At 38.6% G+C, this 17,522-nt stretch overlaps 1 protein-coding gene across 2 annotated transcripts in view; it reads right to left on the reverse strand.

Moving 5' to 3' along the window:
- Positions 1-17,522, reverse strand: part of LOC129425573 (uncharacterized) — a 40,267-nt gene that overhangs the window by 17,229 nt on the left and 5,516 nt on the right. For both annotated transcript variants that reach the window (XM_055181616.2, XM_055181615.2), the window contains exons 8-9: positions 6,782-6,835; positions 940-984 (exon numbers count right to left, since the gene is read on the reverse strand). In XM_055181616.2, coding sequence (XP_055037591.2) covers positions 940-984; positions 6,782-6,835 — 99 coding nt within the window. The remainder of the gene's footprint in view (positions 1-939; positions 985-6,781; positions 6,836-17,522) is intronic.

The following is a 17,522-nucleotide window of genomic DNA, read 5'->3' on the forward strand; positions in this document are numbered from 1 at the left end:
TGCTTGTTGTTTAAGTTTATGGTGTTTATTGTATTTATTTGATTGCTAATTTCATATACATTTTAAGTGATTGTTTTTGAGAAAATTATATATATTTTACATTGAAAGTGCTTATGGTGATTCATTGTTTTCTATATAAAATCATTGTACATAATGTAAAAAATTAAGATAAAAACTAACCTTGATATCTTTAAAGGAAAACTTATCATACCTATCTTTTATCAATGCCCGCACTTTTAATCCCTGCACAGCACTTCCCAAACGTGCCAGCATTCAGCCCAGCCCCATCCATTCCAAAAGTTTAATTTTGTGCCACCATACTTACTCGTACTTACTACCACTAAATGTTTTCTCTATTTACTCATGTAACAGTATTTAAATAGGGAAAACATGAAAGTGTTTGGTGGCTTCTAAATTCATCCCTGTTTGGATCCTAAAGAATGAATGGGGCTAGGCTAAATGCCAACACGTTCACAACGCGCTGCGCAACGACCAAGTGCACACACCGAAAAAAGCTAGGTATGTATTAATTCGTCTAAGTTGAGGTACAAACATAGTAAAATATTGAAAAGCGTGGTATTTTCCTTTAATATTGACTGAGTAAGGCCATGTCAATGATGGAAATTTATGTGAAATCAAACTTTGATTCTCCAATCTCATAATTAGATTATAAGACATTAGCCGGGATTTATCCCATATTATAACAATTGTCCTAAAAACACCAACATCGAAATTTATAGAGCATTGTGCAAGATAATCTAAGGTCCTGGGTAACAAAGTGATTCAATATGTAGCAAGACTGCACTGTAAGCCATTGAGGATAAAAGCGCCTACCAAATGCATCAATGTATATGCAATTTATTCTGTAAAGTGTTATTCTGGTTAAACTTATAAACAAAAATGTACGTTATACACAATGTGTGAGAGTTCATACAGTACCTGTAGTCCGCTTGGCCCCACCTCACCAGGAAGCCCATGGATACCCTGGAGAAGACAATATACGTCATCGGCATGGTTCACATAGCTACGCTTTGATTGACAGGACAAGTGGAGTTAATGACCTTGTGTTGTATTCAGTACACAGAGTGAGGTTCATGGACCCATTGAAATGCCATCATTTATCATGTTCTTCTTCTCCAATTACTGTTATTACACCATTACCAAAATGCCACTCAATTAATCCTATGCTTTGGCAAAGCTATAGCTAAAATGGTAGCCTGCCAAGACCGAGACACAATTGACTTTCTGACATTCACACATTTTCACTGTCTGTTTTTCTAGTCTACTAAATGACTTTAATTGAGATCCATTAAGGACTTCCTCCACACATCTGCTACCTCTGAGGGTCTATTAAGTGGCAGCGATGCACCTCATATACTGTAATGCTAGAGGAAACGATAAGGTTACTCACGTAACCCTGGTTCCCTCAAATAACGGGAACGAGCATTGCGTCAGCAATTGAAGCCTATTGGTTAACATCCAAATTACAGACCTATGGCGTTCGAGCCCGCGAAAGGGCGCCATAAGCTCACTTGCATTCGACCGAAGCGCGTAGCTGAATAAAGTTTGCTGCATAGGCGTTTGTAGCACCGCCAGCTACGCAATGCTCGTTCCTGTCATTTCAGGGAACCGGGGTTGCGTGAGCAACCTAAGTGTTCCCTTTCAATACGGTTCACTTCGCATTGCGTCAGTTGCTGACGCTATGGGGGAAAGTAATCCCATCACACCGTGCATACACAACGGACTGAGGTGCCTTACCGGAGAGACACTGTATGTGGCCCTATATCCAGCATATTCACAGCTTTAGTAAACAAAGTGTAAAGCACCATATAAAATGTTAACGCGCATACGGTGGGGTTTAATGCACCAGGAAGCACATAACATAACACAGGAGGACGAGATCACCGAGCACACCGCGGGTATGCGAGAATTAAGTAAGTTCAGAGTCACGTTGGTGAGCTCACTGAGCGCACCGCGATGTAAAAGGCGCCCAGTAGAGGGGCCCTAGCTTCCATCAATGTGTCTAAAACTCGTTCTGAAAGGAGTGGAGATTGCCGTTTAGATACCATACGTGGAGGTTCCATAACTCTGGCTGCGGATGCCAAATCGTCCCTCTCGCTTGAGAGAGGAGGTCTTTCCTCAGCAGAACTTTCGCTTTTAACCAAAACTGAAGCCGTCTCATGTACAGCATTCCCAATGGTATGGGGGGGATGCTGCTGCCATAAGACCCAGCATTTTCTGAAATCGTTTAAGGGGGAAACATGTGCCCGCTTTGAACGATGACGCTGCGCGTTTGACCATGAGCGCGGGTTCCGGTGTTAGCCACCCTTGCGTCTGTACAGAGTCGAGTGTCATGCCTAAGAACGCAATCCGCTGTGTAGGGGGGAGGAAACTCTTTTGGAGGTTGATTTTAAACCCTAAATTCTCCAAATGCTGGAGTAGTACGGATCTGTGACCAAGAATTTCTATCTCCGACTGGGCTAGAATAAGCCAATCGTCGAGGTAATTCAGTGTGCGGATGCCGCTCTGTCTCAGAGGGGTGAGCGCAGCATCTGCACATTTGGTAAACGTGCATGGTGCCAGAGATAATCCGAAGGGCAGAACTTTGTGTTGGTATTCTGTCCCATCGAACGCAAATCTTAAAAGCTGCCTGTGACGAGGGGTTATCAGGATGTGAAAGTATGCGCCATGAAACCAGGGTGGTCTGCGAGCGAACTGTAGCGAATAACCTCACGTTTAGAATCCAGTCCGGCATGCTGGGAGTGAATTGCCAAGCGTGAAGTTTGACGGCGAGCGTCGACATGCTTATGGACGTTGAGCCGTGTGTGTGGTGCATAGAGGAGGAAATTTGCTCTTTTTGTGAAAAGTAAAAAATGTGTTGCAGCAAAGGGGTGTCCAGCGCCCGAAGGGACTGAAACACGAGAGACTTTTGGGGGCAGGCCGGCCGAGGCGTAACCTGAGCCTCTGTTCCTCCTCGGACTCTCTTCAGGGAGGTGGCGCTTGGTCCAGCATAATCCTAGGGCGGGGACCACGGCGCAGAGGGGCGCTAGCCGAGCATGCAGGGCGTTGGCGCTTAACCTCCGGTTCGTCTCTTTGCTGCTGGGGTTGCGCTGACGTCGGTTTAGAGCGCTGAGCAGGCGGCGGTTTCGGACGGCCGGTTTCAGGTGTAGAGGCAGCTCGTTTCAGCAGGAAATGACGCATGGCTTGAAACGATTTCTGTGCTTCAGTGAAGCGCTGGGTGAAGCCTTCCACCGCAGAGCTGAAGAGTCCCGACAGTGACACAGGAGAGTCAAGAAGGGCAACTCGATCAGTGTTCTTGATGTCAGTCAGCGTGAGCCACAGATGTCTCTCCAAGATGACCAGGCTGGCCATAGCTCTTCCTACCGCCTGGGTAGCAGCCTTGGTGGCACGAAGGGCCAGATCAGTTGCGCTGCACAGGTCCTTGAAGGACGGCGGGTATGGACCCGCCTCATCCATGTCTGGGAGGAGCTTGGCCTGGTAGACCTTCAGCACTGCCATTGTGTGGAGAGCAGATGCGCCATGGCCATCAGTGGTGTAAGACTTTGACGCCAATGAAGACGTCAGGCGGCAAGGCTTGGACGGGCAGAGGTGGGAAGCAAAAGACTCTTCGAGTGACGGCATCTTGGAATAGCTGTGTTCATCAGCACCGTCCACCACTCAAAGGACCTGGGAGACGGCGCTCTGAACTCCAGTGGAGTGAGGGGCGCTCCAAGATTTTGTGAGCTCCTCGTGTTCCTCTGGGAAGAACGTAGCTTGCTGTTGGTGAGCTGGTTGACGGCGCCCGGGTTGCAGAAACCATTCATCAAACCTGCTGAGTGCAGGCTCCAACGGCGGCGACCACTGAAGACTGAGTTCCGCAGTAGCTTTTGAAAGGATGTGGTCGAGCCGCGAGTTATGAAAGGGGCGTGACTCGCTGGGTTCCTCAGTAGCGTGGGCATCTTCGTCCGAAGCCGCCCAATCCTCCAACTTGTCAGAGAATGACATCATCTCGACAGTGTCACCGGACCCAAAGGAAACCATGCGGCTAGCACTCGGTAGGGGGTGTTGCTCCTTTTGGACAAATGTCACGGGTTGACGACGAGGAGAAAGAGCCCGAGGGGGGTGAACCAGCGTGGACTCGGTCTCAGGACGCTTTCTGGCTTCACGGCTCCACTGCTGCTCAAGCACGGGCAGCCTTCCTCTTGAAAGTGGCAAGGCGAGCGTGCAGCACTGCGAGGGGAAGAAGCTCACAGTGGGCGCAACTCGTCTCGTTGAGCACAGCTTTAGCGTGGGCAGGACCCAGGCAGAGGACCCACGCTCTCATCGTGGAAATCATCCACGGGCAAAGGGGCTCGTCATGAACCACAGTGCCGAAGCGACATTATCTCAATGCGCTACTGCTCTTTTAGATAATTTGGAATCTCAACAGGAAAGCGGCAGGGGAATACGCCAGGCGTTGAATCGACTGCGAGTAAGGCTTCTTTTTGTTCTTTGGAGCAGCGAGAGGTTCGCACTGAAGGAGAATGCAAGTGAGCTTATGGTGCTCTCTCCCAGCCACTTTCTCGGCTCGAACGCCATAGGTCTGTAATTTTTACAGACGTTAATCAATAGGCTTCAATGGCGGAGTAAACAGGAGTTTCCCCCGTAGCGTCAGCAACTGACGCAATGCGAAGTGAACAATATTGAAAGGGAACTAAACTTTAATGAAGAGTGAAGAAACTGCGCTTCGGTTTTAACTGTGTTATTTAAAATCAGATTCAAGATCATGTGTCCATTTTGATCCTGAAAATGGAAAAACAAATATTAACAGATATTAACAGATACAGAGAGGGTTTCAAAACCTTAATCCGCCATTCCTACCTGTCACAAATTGAATAATAACTTCCCACACCAAGTCTGACACCCTGATGAGGACCTAAGACAGGCTACAATGTGTCAAACCAAAAAACATCTACGCATGGGTGCAAAGTCTGATTGTTTCAGAGGCCATTCGTAGAAGAGGGTCCCACATCGGAGCAGCTCTGCAACACACTAATCATTTCAACACCTGCTGCTGTTTGCCCAGATATTTACTGTAAAGAGTCAATGTGCTCTAGCGGCTTTCATTCTGAGAAACAGCAAACCGGATACACGTGGACTCGTGTGAAAATCTCTATTCACATGTTAATAAAGCACCTACAGCAGCTTGCTGAGAGACTTGCAGATGCGTGGAAAACATCAAGGGTCGTGTTTGATTCCAGCACCCCTACAGACCGATGAAACCAAGAGTTTAAAAAAACAAGAATAGTTGCACACCTTTGAAATGAAGATGCCTGTATATTACTCGGCGTTAATGAATAATTTGGCAGTGAGAGACCCCCATCGATTCATTTTCGGTTGAAGGTTCTTCTTTTAGTAAGGCTGAGTTACATCAAAAAGCAAGAAAATTCAGATGTCTTTAACGGGATTTAATTTGAGAGGTAACACACTGCAGAAATGTAAAATTGTAAATGTAATTACATGAAAGAGGAAAGATGTCAAACCTGATGAGGAAAATGAGGCAAGCATCAATTTGCCACTTTAAAACCGAAAGATTAGTGGCAGGAAATGACTTATTAGCAAATCACAGTCAAGCTTTCAAGTACTGTGCAATATTGTCTAAATATGCTGATTTCTGACATAGTGATTTAGTCGAACCTGCTTATTATCTGTGAAGAATAGTTATCAACTTTATAAAATAGAAATTAGTAATTTTACTACATGCTGTCATGTAGATATACATTCCTCAATAAGAATTTAAAGGAACAGTTCGCAAAAAAAATATAATTTCAGTCAAAAGACGTTTCAGAATATAATGCACGTCATGAGTCATGGGCTGCTTTTATAAAACTGGAAACTATTTCCACACTGGAAATAGTTAACGACGGTTTATTCTAAACCCCGGGTTAACAGATTCCTGGGTTATATGTTTCAAGTTTCACACTGTTCATACTTAACCAGGGCTTAAGAGATAACCCTGGGTATTTATATTCTGAAGTTTCACACTGCAAGGCGGTTAACCAAATAGGGTTAACTATTTCCAGTGTGAAAAGAATGTCTTGCCGCAAAGTCAATAAGACAAATTGCCCTAAATTAACGTGTGTTAATGTTGGCAAAATCTCAGGGTTGGCTCAACATAGCACGTCAGTTAAAGTATCAAAAGACACGTTATTGTCTACTCTATTTTGTGTAAAAAGGATAATTTTTAACATTCATACCTAACAAAGTTGTATTGCATAAAATGTAAAGTGCCCATTTTTTTTACTTTTAAGCCAAAAAATAAGAAACTTGTGCTACTGTCAGATTAGAATAATCTTGACCACATGTGAACACGAAGTTGACTATGAAAAAAGTCGTCACACAAAGTGGCTATTTGATTTATCAGATAGTGCCTCTAGTGTTGGAGTTATGAACAGTGTGACAACTTACCCCGCTCTCCCCTATTTCAAAATCATTTTGGACTCCATGGAAAAAGTGCAAGTAAGTGTATATTAGTTCGGACTGACATAAATTAGGGTTTTTTGTTGTTGTTGTTGTTTTGCAGGAGTGAACTGTAAATATTACTTTATGGTCTACCATGACAAGTCACAACCTGACATGATGCAAAATGGCTGAATGCCACATTTAGCACTTGTCAACCTACCATCTTTAGCATAGAAACTTTGATAGCATATATGCTTGAGGCACCTTTAAATGGGTTTGTGTCCCAGCAAACATCTCAAACAAATGCAACCATAGAATATAAAAGATAAAATTGACTCACTTGCACTCCTTTTGGTCCATCTGTACCTGGCAATCCACCACATCCTTTTTCTCCCTGAATTAGAGAAACAAGAAATAAGTCGATCATTATTTTCAGATTTTAAACTGTTTAAAGTTGTGGAACTCAGCATTGCTTTTAAATGTGCCTTCATGACATACTCTAAAAGAAATAAAAATGCAAAGCACTATGTGGGGTTTGAAACAAGAAGTATATACTTCACAGTACAGACAAGTATATGGAAAATAAGTGGCTTTGCAGTGTTTCCCACAGGATTTTGAGAGACTGTGGTGGTGATGACGTCACCCGCTAATTAGCATATATGTGACGTCATCATGTCGTGTTTGCATTTGATCTAGTGTTGGCACCTGAAATATGTTTCACTTCTTCTCTTTGATCTGTATCTGTATTTGATCTGTATTATATTTCAAATTATATTTTAAGCCAAATTAAGCTGATTTAAATAGTAAAATAAAAATGTAAATGGGAATCATGAAAATTCTATTTGTGGGGGCCAGTGTTGATTCTGTGGTGGGCCACCACAAATAAATCAATGTATGGGAAACACTGGGCTTTGTGTTGTTTTGCTGTAGAGTACTTGGTCTCACTGGACACATAAACTAAAGCGAAGAAAGCCAGCAAATTAGTAAATGAAACAATCCAAAATGTATATTATTCCATCATAAAACAACACTTTGTCCCATTTTCTTTGTACTCCTAGAATTTACGCAATGCACAACACATTTTATTGTAATTTGACTTTGTAGATTATTAAAACTAATCCAGACACGTTTTACAAATATGCACTTCAGTATCTCATTCCAATTCGTAAATCATTAGAGGCAGAAATCATGTTTTTGTTGTTGTTTTTGTGGGAACCATTAGAGAAACTATAAATATGTTTGAAAAATGATCATCTAACATAAAATTAACCTAGCATGAAAATGAGCTTGTGTTATTCTCGGTTCTGTCTAAAAATGAATTTAAATGTGCAGTATTAACTGTTAAGAATCCATACAACAAATAAAGTCCTACAGCTTCATAATTGTAACATAATATTTTTAATATATAGTATTTTTATTCATTCTTGACTAATTATAAAAAACAATGTTTAGTTTGCTAATGTTTTCAGATTAACCTTATCAATATTCCCTTTTAAAAAATGTAATTAAATGTACACTATAAAAATGCACCAAGAAGTTTAAACAATTTTGAGGTGGTTTCCCGGACAGGGATTATCTTAAGCCTAAATTAAATTAGGATATTTAAGTCATTTTTTAAAAGCATAACGCCGCTGTCAGATGAAAACCACGTATGTCCATTTTGCCGATTTTTAGACTTTTCGACGGATTGAATGTCCAGGTTCATTTCCGTATACAGTATGCTTCACATATCTAAATGGCCAATGAAAAGTTGTGAAATCATGTCATCTGATTTTCACGTATTTGGTGTCAAAGCTGTCAATCACGCCGCATATCTTCCGTCCTGTGGAAGCATCTCGCCTGTCTCGTAAAGTTTCATCGAAGCTCTGCACTGGATAGCCGAATAAACAAACATTTTGGTCAAATGTGGATTATATCATTTCACCTGCAAGACGCCATACCAAGTATGACAACGCTTCAACTGCTTTTGAAATACAGTGTTTTTTCACTTCCTGAAAAGTAACCATTTTGGACATACGTGAGTTTCATCGGGCAGAGACGATAATTTATGAATAAACATTACAGGTATGCATCTTCAGTCACAGCACTCGCACTGATATATTTTAAGATATGTCAGAGCAAGTTGTTTTCGATAAAGACAACACTATTTAAGTTAGTCTGTGAAACCAACTCTTAATTTTGCAAGTCAGTTCAACCTAACTTTTTTAAGATTTGACTTGTGATAAGTTGACATAACATAGAAAAAGAAGTTGAAATTGTTTAACTTAATTTTTTTAAGTTAAAATAACATAACAACTGTACACTTTCCCCAAAAAAAAAATTGGGATATGTTTAAGCCATAGCTGGGTCAAAAAGGGATGAACACCAACCATTAGGCGATAAATTATATCAATAAAAAATAATATTTAAATATCAATGTTGGCAGCGGGTTGCAAAAATTGGGAACTTTATGATAAATTAATATTATTATTATTATTATTAAATTGGTAGAAAATGAAACTACTTAAATATAATTTAGCTTGAATTTCCAATGATGCTGATCTGGATTCTCAGAAGGTTGAACAGTAATCAATGATTTTTTTTTTTTATTAATCGATTTTTTTATGTGGTCGATTCAGAATCGATTCTCAAAGAGCAGAATCTATTTTTTTCTTCTTTTTTTCTGCAAACATTAAAGGTAAGATTAATGTTAATCAAATTCTTCTTCACTAGATGTCACCCTCTTTTTTGCCTTAGCGCTACTGTATGTTCAAGGCCGTAGCCAGGATTTTTCAAATACCGAGGACATTTTTTTATTATTTACATTTTTTCCATATTACAGAATAATAATAAACATGTCCAAACTACGACATAGCACAAATGTAACTGTGTCTGTGAGAATTTTGTTGGTGACTAAAAGCATCCAAAATAAATCAATGGTTACATTTCATCATCTGAAGTGCAAGTCACCCTTTGCCTCGAAACTGCAAAACTGTGTCATTTTTTCAAGAAGCATCTTAAATTTTCAATTTAGGATGAATTTTTAAGAGTATAGAAGGAGTTTGTATATAATAAGGGCTCTTAGTGGCTGCTTTTTCTTCAATATTCAGTGTAAGTCATCTATTTCAAAAAATATATTTTTTGGTTTCTAATAACAAACATTAATCTGTTTGGCACAGCTATATTTTGTCTACAAAAGTAATTTCAAGCATTTAACCATAAGCCTTCAGATTTAATGATTTTAAGACCATAGTTAACATTTAAGTTAAGTGACCTTAAACTTTTGAGCAGTAGTGTAGGTTTTAATCTCATTGGTAGCCGTATTGCATCCCATATTGTAGGCTATTTGCTGCATAACCTTTAACTTTCTCATCTTCCCTTCTTCTCTGCTCATCTTTTGCTGGCTTTCCAAATGATAGTTAAGTTTGTTACAGCCTTTTAATTTTCATTTGCTTTATTAGATTAGAATTACAGACGTGGGCAGACTTTTTCTTACGTTGCATGTTACACAAACATTCTTGCCTTTCTTGCATACTATTCTTGTGAAGAAGCAGTGCTTATTATACTTTGTGTTTGCGACCGCTACCTTTGAGCTTGTTGTACTTCCATCGCTCTGTCGTTGTGGTTGTGAGGGACTCAGGCGGACTGCACGTGAGGACCGGGCTGCTTGTGATTGTCTAGCAGCACCTGCTGCTCGTTGAGTGTAGAGAATGATACATGCTCTCGCGTCAGTCTCCAACCACGACAGAAAAGATCGCTAGATTTGTCCTTTTTCGCTTTTTTTAAGTTGTTAAATCTAGCGACAAAGTCATCAACAAGTTGGCAACACGACTCTGCTCGGACTGTGCATGTATATAGTGTATGAGCTAATCCTGCTTCTGGTTGGCTAACGATGGAAATTCAGCCAATCATCATTGATTATGTGGTTGTCCCACCCCCTCTAACATCCACGGGCAAAAAAACATTGCCTGTCTAATGATGAGAGTTTACTCGCTTCAGTGAGATTAATTATACTAATGCGCAGCATTTTAATGTCAGTAACGCTGTGGAAACGACGTTTATATATAACGCCGTTATTTCCATCACTGCACGTGATGGTCCGTAGATGCAAGGATTGTCTCGTCGGGTATTTTCACATCAAAATGAAACGAAACTTCAAGAAAAAACTACCGAGGACATGACCTCGGTGTCCTCAATGGTAGCTACGGCCATGTGTATGTTACCAAGGAGCCTGTCATTCTTTTATTCAGTGCTTAAAATGGCGGTTTCAGGTGCTTCATTGACATTGATGCCACCTTCACATATAAAGTAAGAGGTATGGAAGCATTTTAGATTTCGCAAGCAAGACGACAATAATAGTGTTGTGGCTTTTAATTTCGTTTTATTAATTACCCACTTGTAAACTTCTGATCACTGTTATTTTTTATTTAATATAATATTTGTATTAAATCTATATTCATTGAGTTGAATCGAAAATCGAGTATAAAAAAAACGACCGGAGAACCGGAATTGAAAACTGAATCAAGAATCGAAATTGAATCGATTTAATAGCTTGTGAATCGAAATTGAATCGATCTGTAACATCTGAATCGATACCCAGCGCTATCTATGATCATTTTAAAAACATAGATAATAGCTGACTTAACCTACAATGCATCTGAGAATTTTATGTCACCGTGAAGAAGACTTTGAGCTGAGCCATTTTGCTATATCACATGTGAAGGGGATTCAGGCATTATGTTCAAGTGTGTATCTTGTAAGCAAAGAAACACAAAGCATCAAGTACACATACTAACACTTTGTCAAGCAGTTTAAAAGGCTGACCAGAAGGAGAAACTAGACTTTTGTAAAGAGTTTGTCCTTCCATGACACATAAAACATTTAAGCAAGCAAGTCTCTCATTATAGAGCACAGAGTCTGTTAGAGGAACAATATAAATGTGAACTGTCTTGGCACGTGTTACCGCTTTGAAATGGGCCTGACATCTGTATGTGTGTTTGGCTACACAGATGTCTTTTATAGTGTGCTAACAATCACAGCACATATTTAGTATAATCCTGTCTGAATGAAAACCAGGCAGCCATAGCAGCAATGTACAGTACAGTATGTCTGGTGGTAATCCAAGCAGAAGCAAAAACCAAGAAACTATTGACAGTCATGTATAGAGCATGTACTGTATAGGAACCATGTCTGTTGTCATGGTAACCTTTTCGGGTCAATGAATTGCTGTTCACGAAAGTGACACTGGACCAGAAAATAGTTACAGGTATATTTATAGCAATAGCTAACAATGCATTGTATGATGATCGCCAGAAATCATTAGGATATAAGGATGTTACATGAAGATATTTTTGTAAATTTCTGTAAAATATATATATATATATATATATATATGGAAGAATTTAACAGCGATTTTTTCAATATTTTGAATTTTTTGCCTCCTTGGATTCCAGCCTTTCAATATTGTCCAATCCTAACAAACCCTTTTTATTGACCTTGGTTTTGTGGTCAATTGTAGTCAAATATTTGTAGCTGTCACTGGGACAGTACCCTTTAAAAAGGTCCTAATATGTACTATTAGTTAGTTCTTTGAGGTACTACTATGAACTCTGAACTTTCAAACACTCTGGCCTGTTTTCCTGCTAGTCTCACTGTAAACATGTTTTTCATTCAAATAGTTTGACTTATTGATGAATGCCCTCCATTAAGTTAAAATGTTCCTCCTCACAGCTGCCCATGATCCACCCTTCACTTGAACTTCCACAGATGTGCTCTTTCTCATGTGTAAAGTCCTGTTTGTTTATTTCCTCCTTTTGCTAAATGCCTTGGTCAGTCGGTGATTTGGACACGAAATCGCTTCCTGTGTATTAACATTCCTGTGGTCCGAAACATTTAATTGTAAGGATTCATACAGTACATTGATTTTGGCCAATGATTTGTTCCATTCCATAACACTTATGTCCAAAGAACCAATGTTAAAATTAAAAAAAAACTTATTTCCAAAACATTGCATCCTTTGTCTTAACTTCCATGATGTCCAAAACTTTTATTTGCAAGGATTCATACAGTACACTGTAAAAAAATTCCGTAGAAATTTGCAGCTGGGTTGCCGGTAATTTACCGTGGATTTGAATGTGTGTTATTTGCTGGCAAGATTTTGTTCAAAGTTGAATAAACATGAAACATTTACAAGTATTTGTCTTTACAGAATAAAACTAGAAAAACAGCATCAAGCAAAACATTCTGGGAAACAAAATCTGAAGCGAAAAAACAGAAAAAGGTTGATGATGATTTCTGGTTCCCAGAATGCTTTGCATGAGGCTGTTATTGTATAGTTTTATTCTGTAAAGATAAAGACTTGTTAATATTTAAAATTTATTTAACTTTGAACAAACTCTTGCCAGTAAATAACATACATTTAAATCTACGGTAATTTACCGGCAACCCAGCTGCATAACATTGTAATTTCTACTGATTTTTTAACAGTGTACGGTATATATTTGTGATTTGAGAACAAGCAATGACTTAACCAGCTGCTTTTAGAGAGATGCGTTGCTAGGTCTTTTTAGCACATTATGAAGCGCACAAGTACTACAATAAAAGTTTTCGCAACTAATGAGAACATATAAATCAATCATTAGTGATCGCAGACACAGCTCTTCTGTATTGTGACAGTGCATCATTTGATTTCCATCAAACTGAGTTATGTACAATAAAGAGTGCACTTTCTGCCACCAATCATTGGCACAGATTATCAATGTGGATGCAATGTTTTGTAAAATAGTTTTGTTTTGTTTTAGAGTGGTTCCTTGGACAACCAGTGTTATGGAATGAAACAAAATCATTGGCCAAAATCAATGTACACTGTAAAAAAATTCAGTAGAAATTTGCAGCTGGGTTGCCGGTGACTTGCTGTAGATTTGAATTTATGTTATTGCTGGCAACATTTTGTTCAAGGTTGAGTGAACATTAAACATTTGCAGGTCTTTGTCTTTACAGAATAAAACTAGAAAAACAGCATCAAGCAAAACATTCTGGGAAACAAAATCTGAAGCAAAAAACTGAAAAAGCTTGATGATGATTTTTGGTTCCCAGAATGCTTTGCATGAGGCTGTTATTGTATAGTTTTATTCTGTAAAGATAAAGACTTGTTAATATTTAAAATGTATTCAATTTTGAACAAACTCTTGCCAGTAAATAACATACATTTAAATCTACGGTAAATTACCGGCAACCCAGCTGCAATATCATTGTAATTTCTACTTGGGTTCAGTTCAGTTTGACTGAAACCCTGTTAGTTACTGGAAATTGCTCATGTGAGACGCACATGATTATCCCAAAGCAAACATTAAGAAATATCTAAACTGCTTCATAGAAGTTGTTTACTAAAATGAAAACATTTAAAACATCTGTTTTCATCTCTACAGTATTTAGGTGGGTCAAATTTTGCACACAGAAAATAATGGCTTGAATCATTTCCAATAAAAATAATGTAACTTGGCATCATCTTACAAACTTCAATCCTACCCTGTTTAAACAGAACTAATATTTAGGACCATTTGTCAGCCCAATGGAAAAATGTGCTAACAATTTCCTTTTTACGCAAGTCTTGTCCATCAGATTAAAAAGGGGATTAAAGCAAAGGACATTATTGGGGTTGCATGCCAGGCCACATACTAAAAAGCTGACAACATTGACACTGACTCTATGTTTGGAGAATTGAGGCTAGAAATCAATAATGCAGATTTCATGTGAACAACCAAAAACTACAACTAGCACTATAAGCACAGACAAGCTGTCTGGGCAATGATGCATCTCTACCTGGGTGGGGCCCTTGGTGGAAATAAATCTCATGCGATTTTAGTGATCTAAACGAAAACATTACACATTGCATCATCATAACACTGAAAGCCACACCACATAGCAAAGCACATGCTTATGCATGTTACATAAATAGGTTACAAAACATTAGGTTTACAAAAATGTTTTTGTTAAAGTGTGGTAAGCCAAGTGCGTAGGATAAAAATTACATGGCAGTAAAATGTGACTGTGAGCAAAGATTTAACTAAACAACAGATTTAACTAAACAGCATTAATTACCGACAGCATTACCAACAGAAATGCAAACAGAAACATGAGTTTTAAAGATGATGTCCAAAATGCATTGGCCAGGCAAACCAATTGTCTAACGATAAACTCATACTTTAGTCAATGTTGCTACAGTACGTGTTATAATGCACCAATGTGATTGCATGAGAATACATGTCTATTTTTACGTAAAGTGTGGTTACACGTACATTTACGTACGTTGTAGCCTCTTATGGAACGGCTGAAATTCCACAAGGGGGCGTATTTGTTTCTCAGACCTTGCATAATAAACGTGACATCCGAATATATTCATTATAAATCGTAAATAAAAAGTGAGATTCGAACAAATGTCCGTTAGTGAACTAATTGTATACACTATTTATATTGTAATTCGGTCAGAAACGTCAAGATTGTGAGATGAACAAATCGTTTTGGATAAAAGGCTTGGATATTCAATTTGCTTGGACTTTTGGGGATTTATGAACAATTTGTTTTGGACAATTTCACCGAAGCGGATAAAGGGAAGATTTTGAAGGTAAGTAAATATCCTAAATCGGCGCCGCCCGGTTCAGGGAACTAACAACTAGATTACAGTTTTATGACTGCTAAAAATCATATTATGCTTTGTGTGTGCGCTTAATGGAATCCCGAAAGTCTAAGCTTTCCAACGATGTGCCGCATGACCGTATATTTTGAAGATTTAATGCTTCAAAGTTACAATGACGTAATGCTGACTCACGTGCAAGGGAGGGGGTGTACCGTGTACGGCACAGTGTTCCTTATCAGGTTAAAGCACACTGAAATCTATAATATCCACATGTTGACAGGACTAATAATGTATATTAATTATTTACGTATTAACAGCTTTACAGACATACAAATTTGTACATATTCATATTCATAAAAATTAAAAACACGGGCACTGGTGTTTCTTACTTATATTAATGACATGTTTTCATTCAGATTTTCTAACTTATTTATTTAATACAGTTTACTCATTTACCTAATGGAATCTAATGGAATGGTCTGTGATATTCAGAGAATTTACAATATTAACCAAGACTACATTTTAAAACCTTAAAATGAATAACATTTCTGTAATCATTTAACCATTTTGTAATATTTAGTTAGTTTGCCATGACACATATTTTCTCCTATACTGTCTTTTTCTATGCAATGATAATTACACCAAAACACAACATAAGAAAGTCACACTGCTTCACAATGCTGCTATGTGTTTCATTGTGTTTGGTAAGTAATACGAGTGATGTATCCTCGAAAATCATGTATAATTATATTAACATTTAATGTGTATTATAAATACAATTAAATATGAATTTTGTGTGTTTCTGTTATGCTTCACTGTTACAATAACCACGTTGGCGATCTTTTTTTGTGATTTTAATATAGTAAAAGTATAGGAATTATGTTTTTAGCAGATTGATAGCCATTTATATAGCCATATTTTTGCTATAAAAATAAAAGATAAACTGTGTTGCTATAGTTGGTATAGATAACCACAGTTATCTTTGGGTCACAATTAGCTGTTTATCTTTATTAACTTATTTACTGTATTTCCATCACTCCCTAGTAAAAAAACGTTATAAACATAGTAAGTATAGTGATCAATTCACATTACAAGCTAATATTTACCTAAAATAGCTGAAAACCTATGCAAACAGATTGACAGCCCTGCTTGGTTTGGAACTGTAGAACGTTACACGAATCACGTGACCGCGCGGCGGTGAGATCAAAGCGTTTCGTAACTCTCTTATTATACGACTCTGGGTTTATGTTGCCAACAGACAAATCAAGCAGAAAAGTATCACTAATAAGTACACTACAGGAGAAGAAACTCATGACACACAATGATTCCAGAGTAAATTGTGATGTAGCAGTCTCTACAATACATTCGTTTTCCCTGGACAATACTAACATATTCCCGTTATAAAACATTTTCAAACGCATTATTTTCACAAATGACAGAAATTTACACCCGGCGGGGGATGTATACTGCTTGTGGGCCGCGTGCTTATTGCTAGAAGCTAGCAGGAGGTCCGGACCATAAAGTTATAAGAGACTCGGGGGTACGTTGGCCTCATCAGAAAAGCCGGATCGGTAAGGCCCGGTCTCGGTTAGTTTGGCAAAACACTTTTAGTTTGGCAAAGCACTATTACTTAGTTCAAAGCCGGATCGGTAAGGCCTGGTCTCGGTTAGTTTGGCAAAGCACTATTACTTAGTTCATGTAGAATTGTAAAATAAAGCCGTTAAATATTTTTTTTTACTTTCGAAATCACGCTGCAAACTATATAGCCTGCAAAAAATATCTATATAGCCTAACGTTACTGTCTACAAACAATAACATATACATTTAAAAGGTATAATTTACGGCATTAGCATCAATGTATGATCTCTGTTTTGAGATACAGATGCTCTAGCATCATAAATGTAGTATTTTTGTGACAGAAGATGACAACATGCAAAATATAACGTGACTTCTTATCTTTTGTGTTGATATAAAGATCGCGAATCGAATCAAGTCTGTTTCAGATGTGTGAATGATACATGAAAGTCCAATAAAATACATCCAATGACCATTTTTGTCCACAAATGCGTATAATCCGTGAAATATAGATACATAGTCTGTTGTTTACATCAGATTTCGCATGAATGTCTTATCGCCTATAATCTGAGGACAATTTGCATCGTAACACACTGTATATGAGATCACATTTAAGGTTTAAATAAACACGCGTTTAAACTTTGTTTTTAAAAGTAGGCGAGAGTATAATCCATAATATCCAAATAGCGCTGTTATTTCCGTGAGACATGATATCAGCATAGAGGGTATCAGCGAAGTGACTGCTCTGTGCTCTCTCTAGCTCCCTGGTGGGTGTAGACCTGCGAGTGGGGTGGTGGGCGGGAAAATTCAAAGGGAATGTGACGAAACAGCTAGTTACGTCACTTCGGAGCTGAGTTTGAACTCGCGCAATCTGAGACTCAAGGCAGAGGAC

Source organism: Misgurnus anguillicaudatus, chromosome 25, assembly GCF_027580225.2.
Source record: "Misgurnus anguillicaudatus chromosome 25, ASM2758022v2, whole genome shotgun sequence".
Lineage (NCBI taxonomy): Eukaryota > Metazoa > Chordata > Actinopteri > Cypriniformes > Cobitidae > Misgurnus > Misgurnus anguillicaudatus.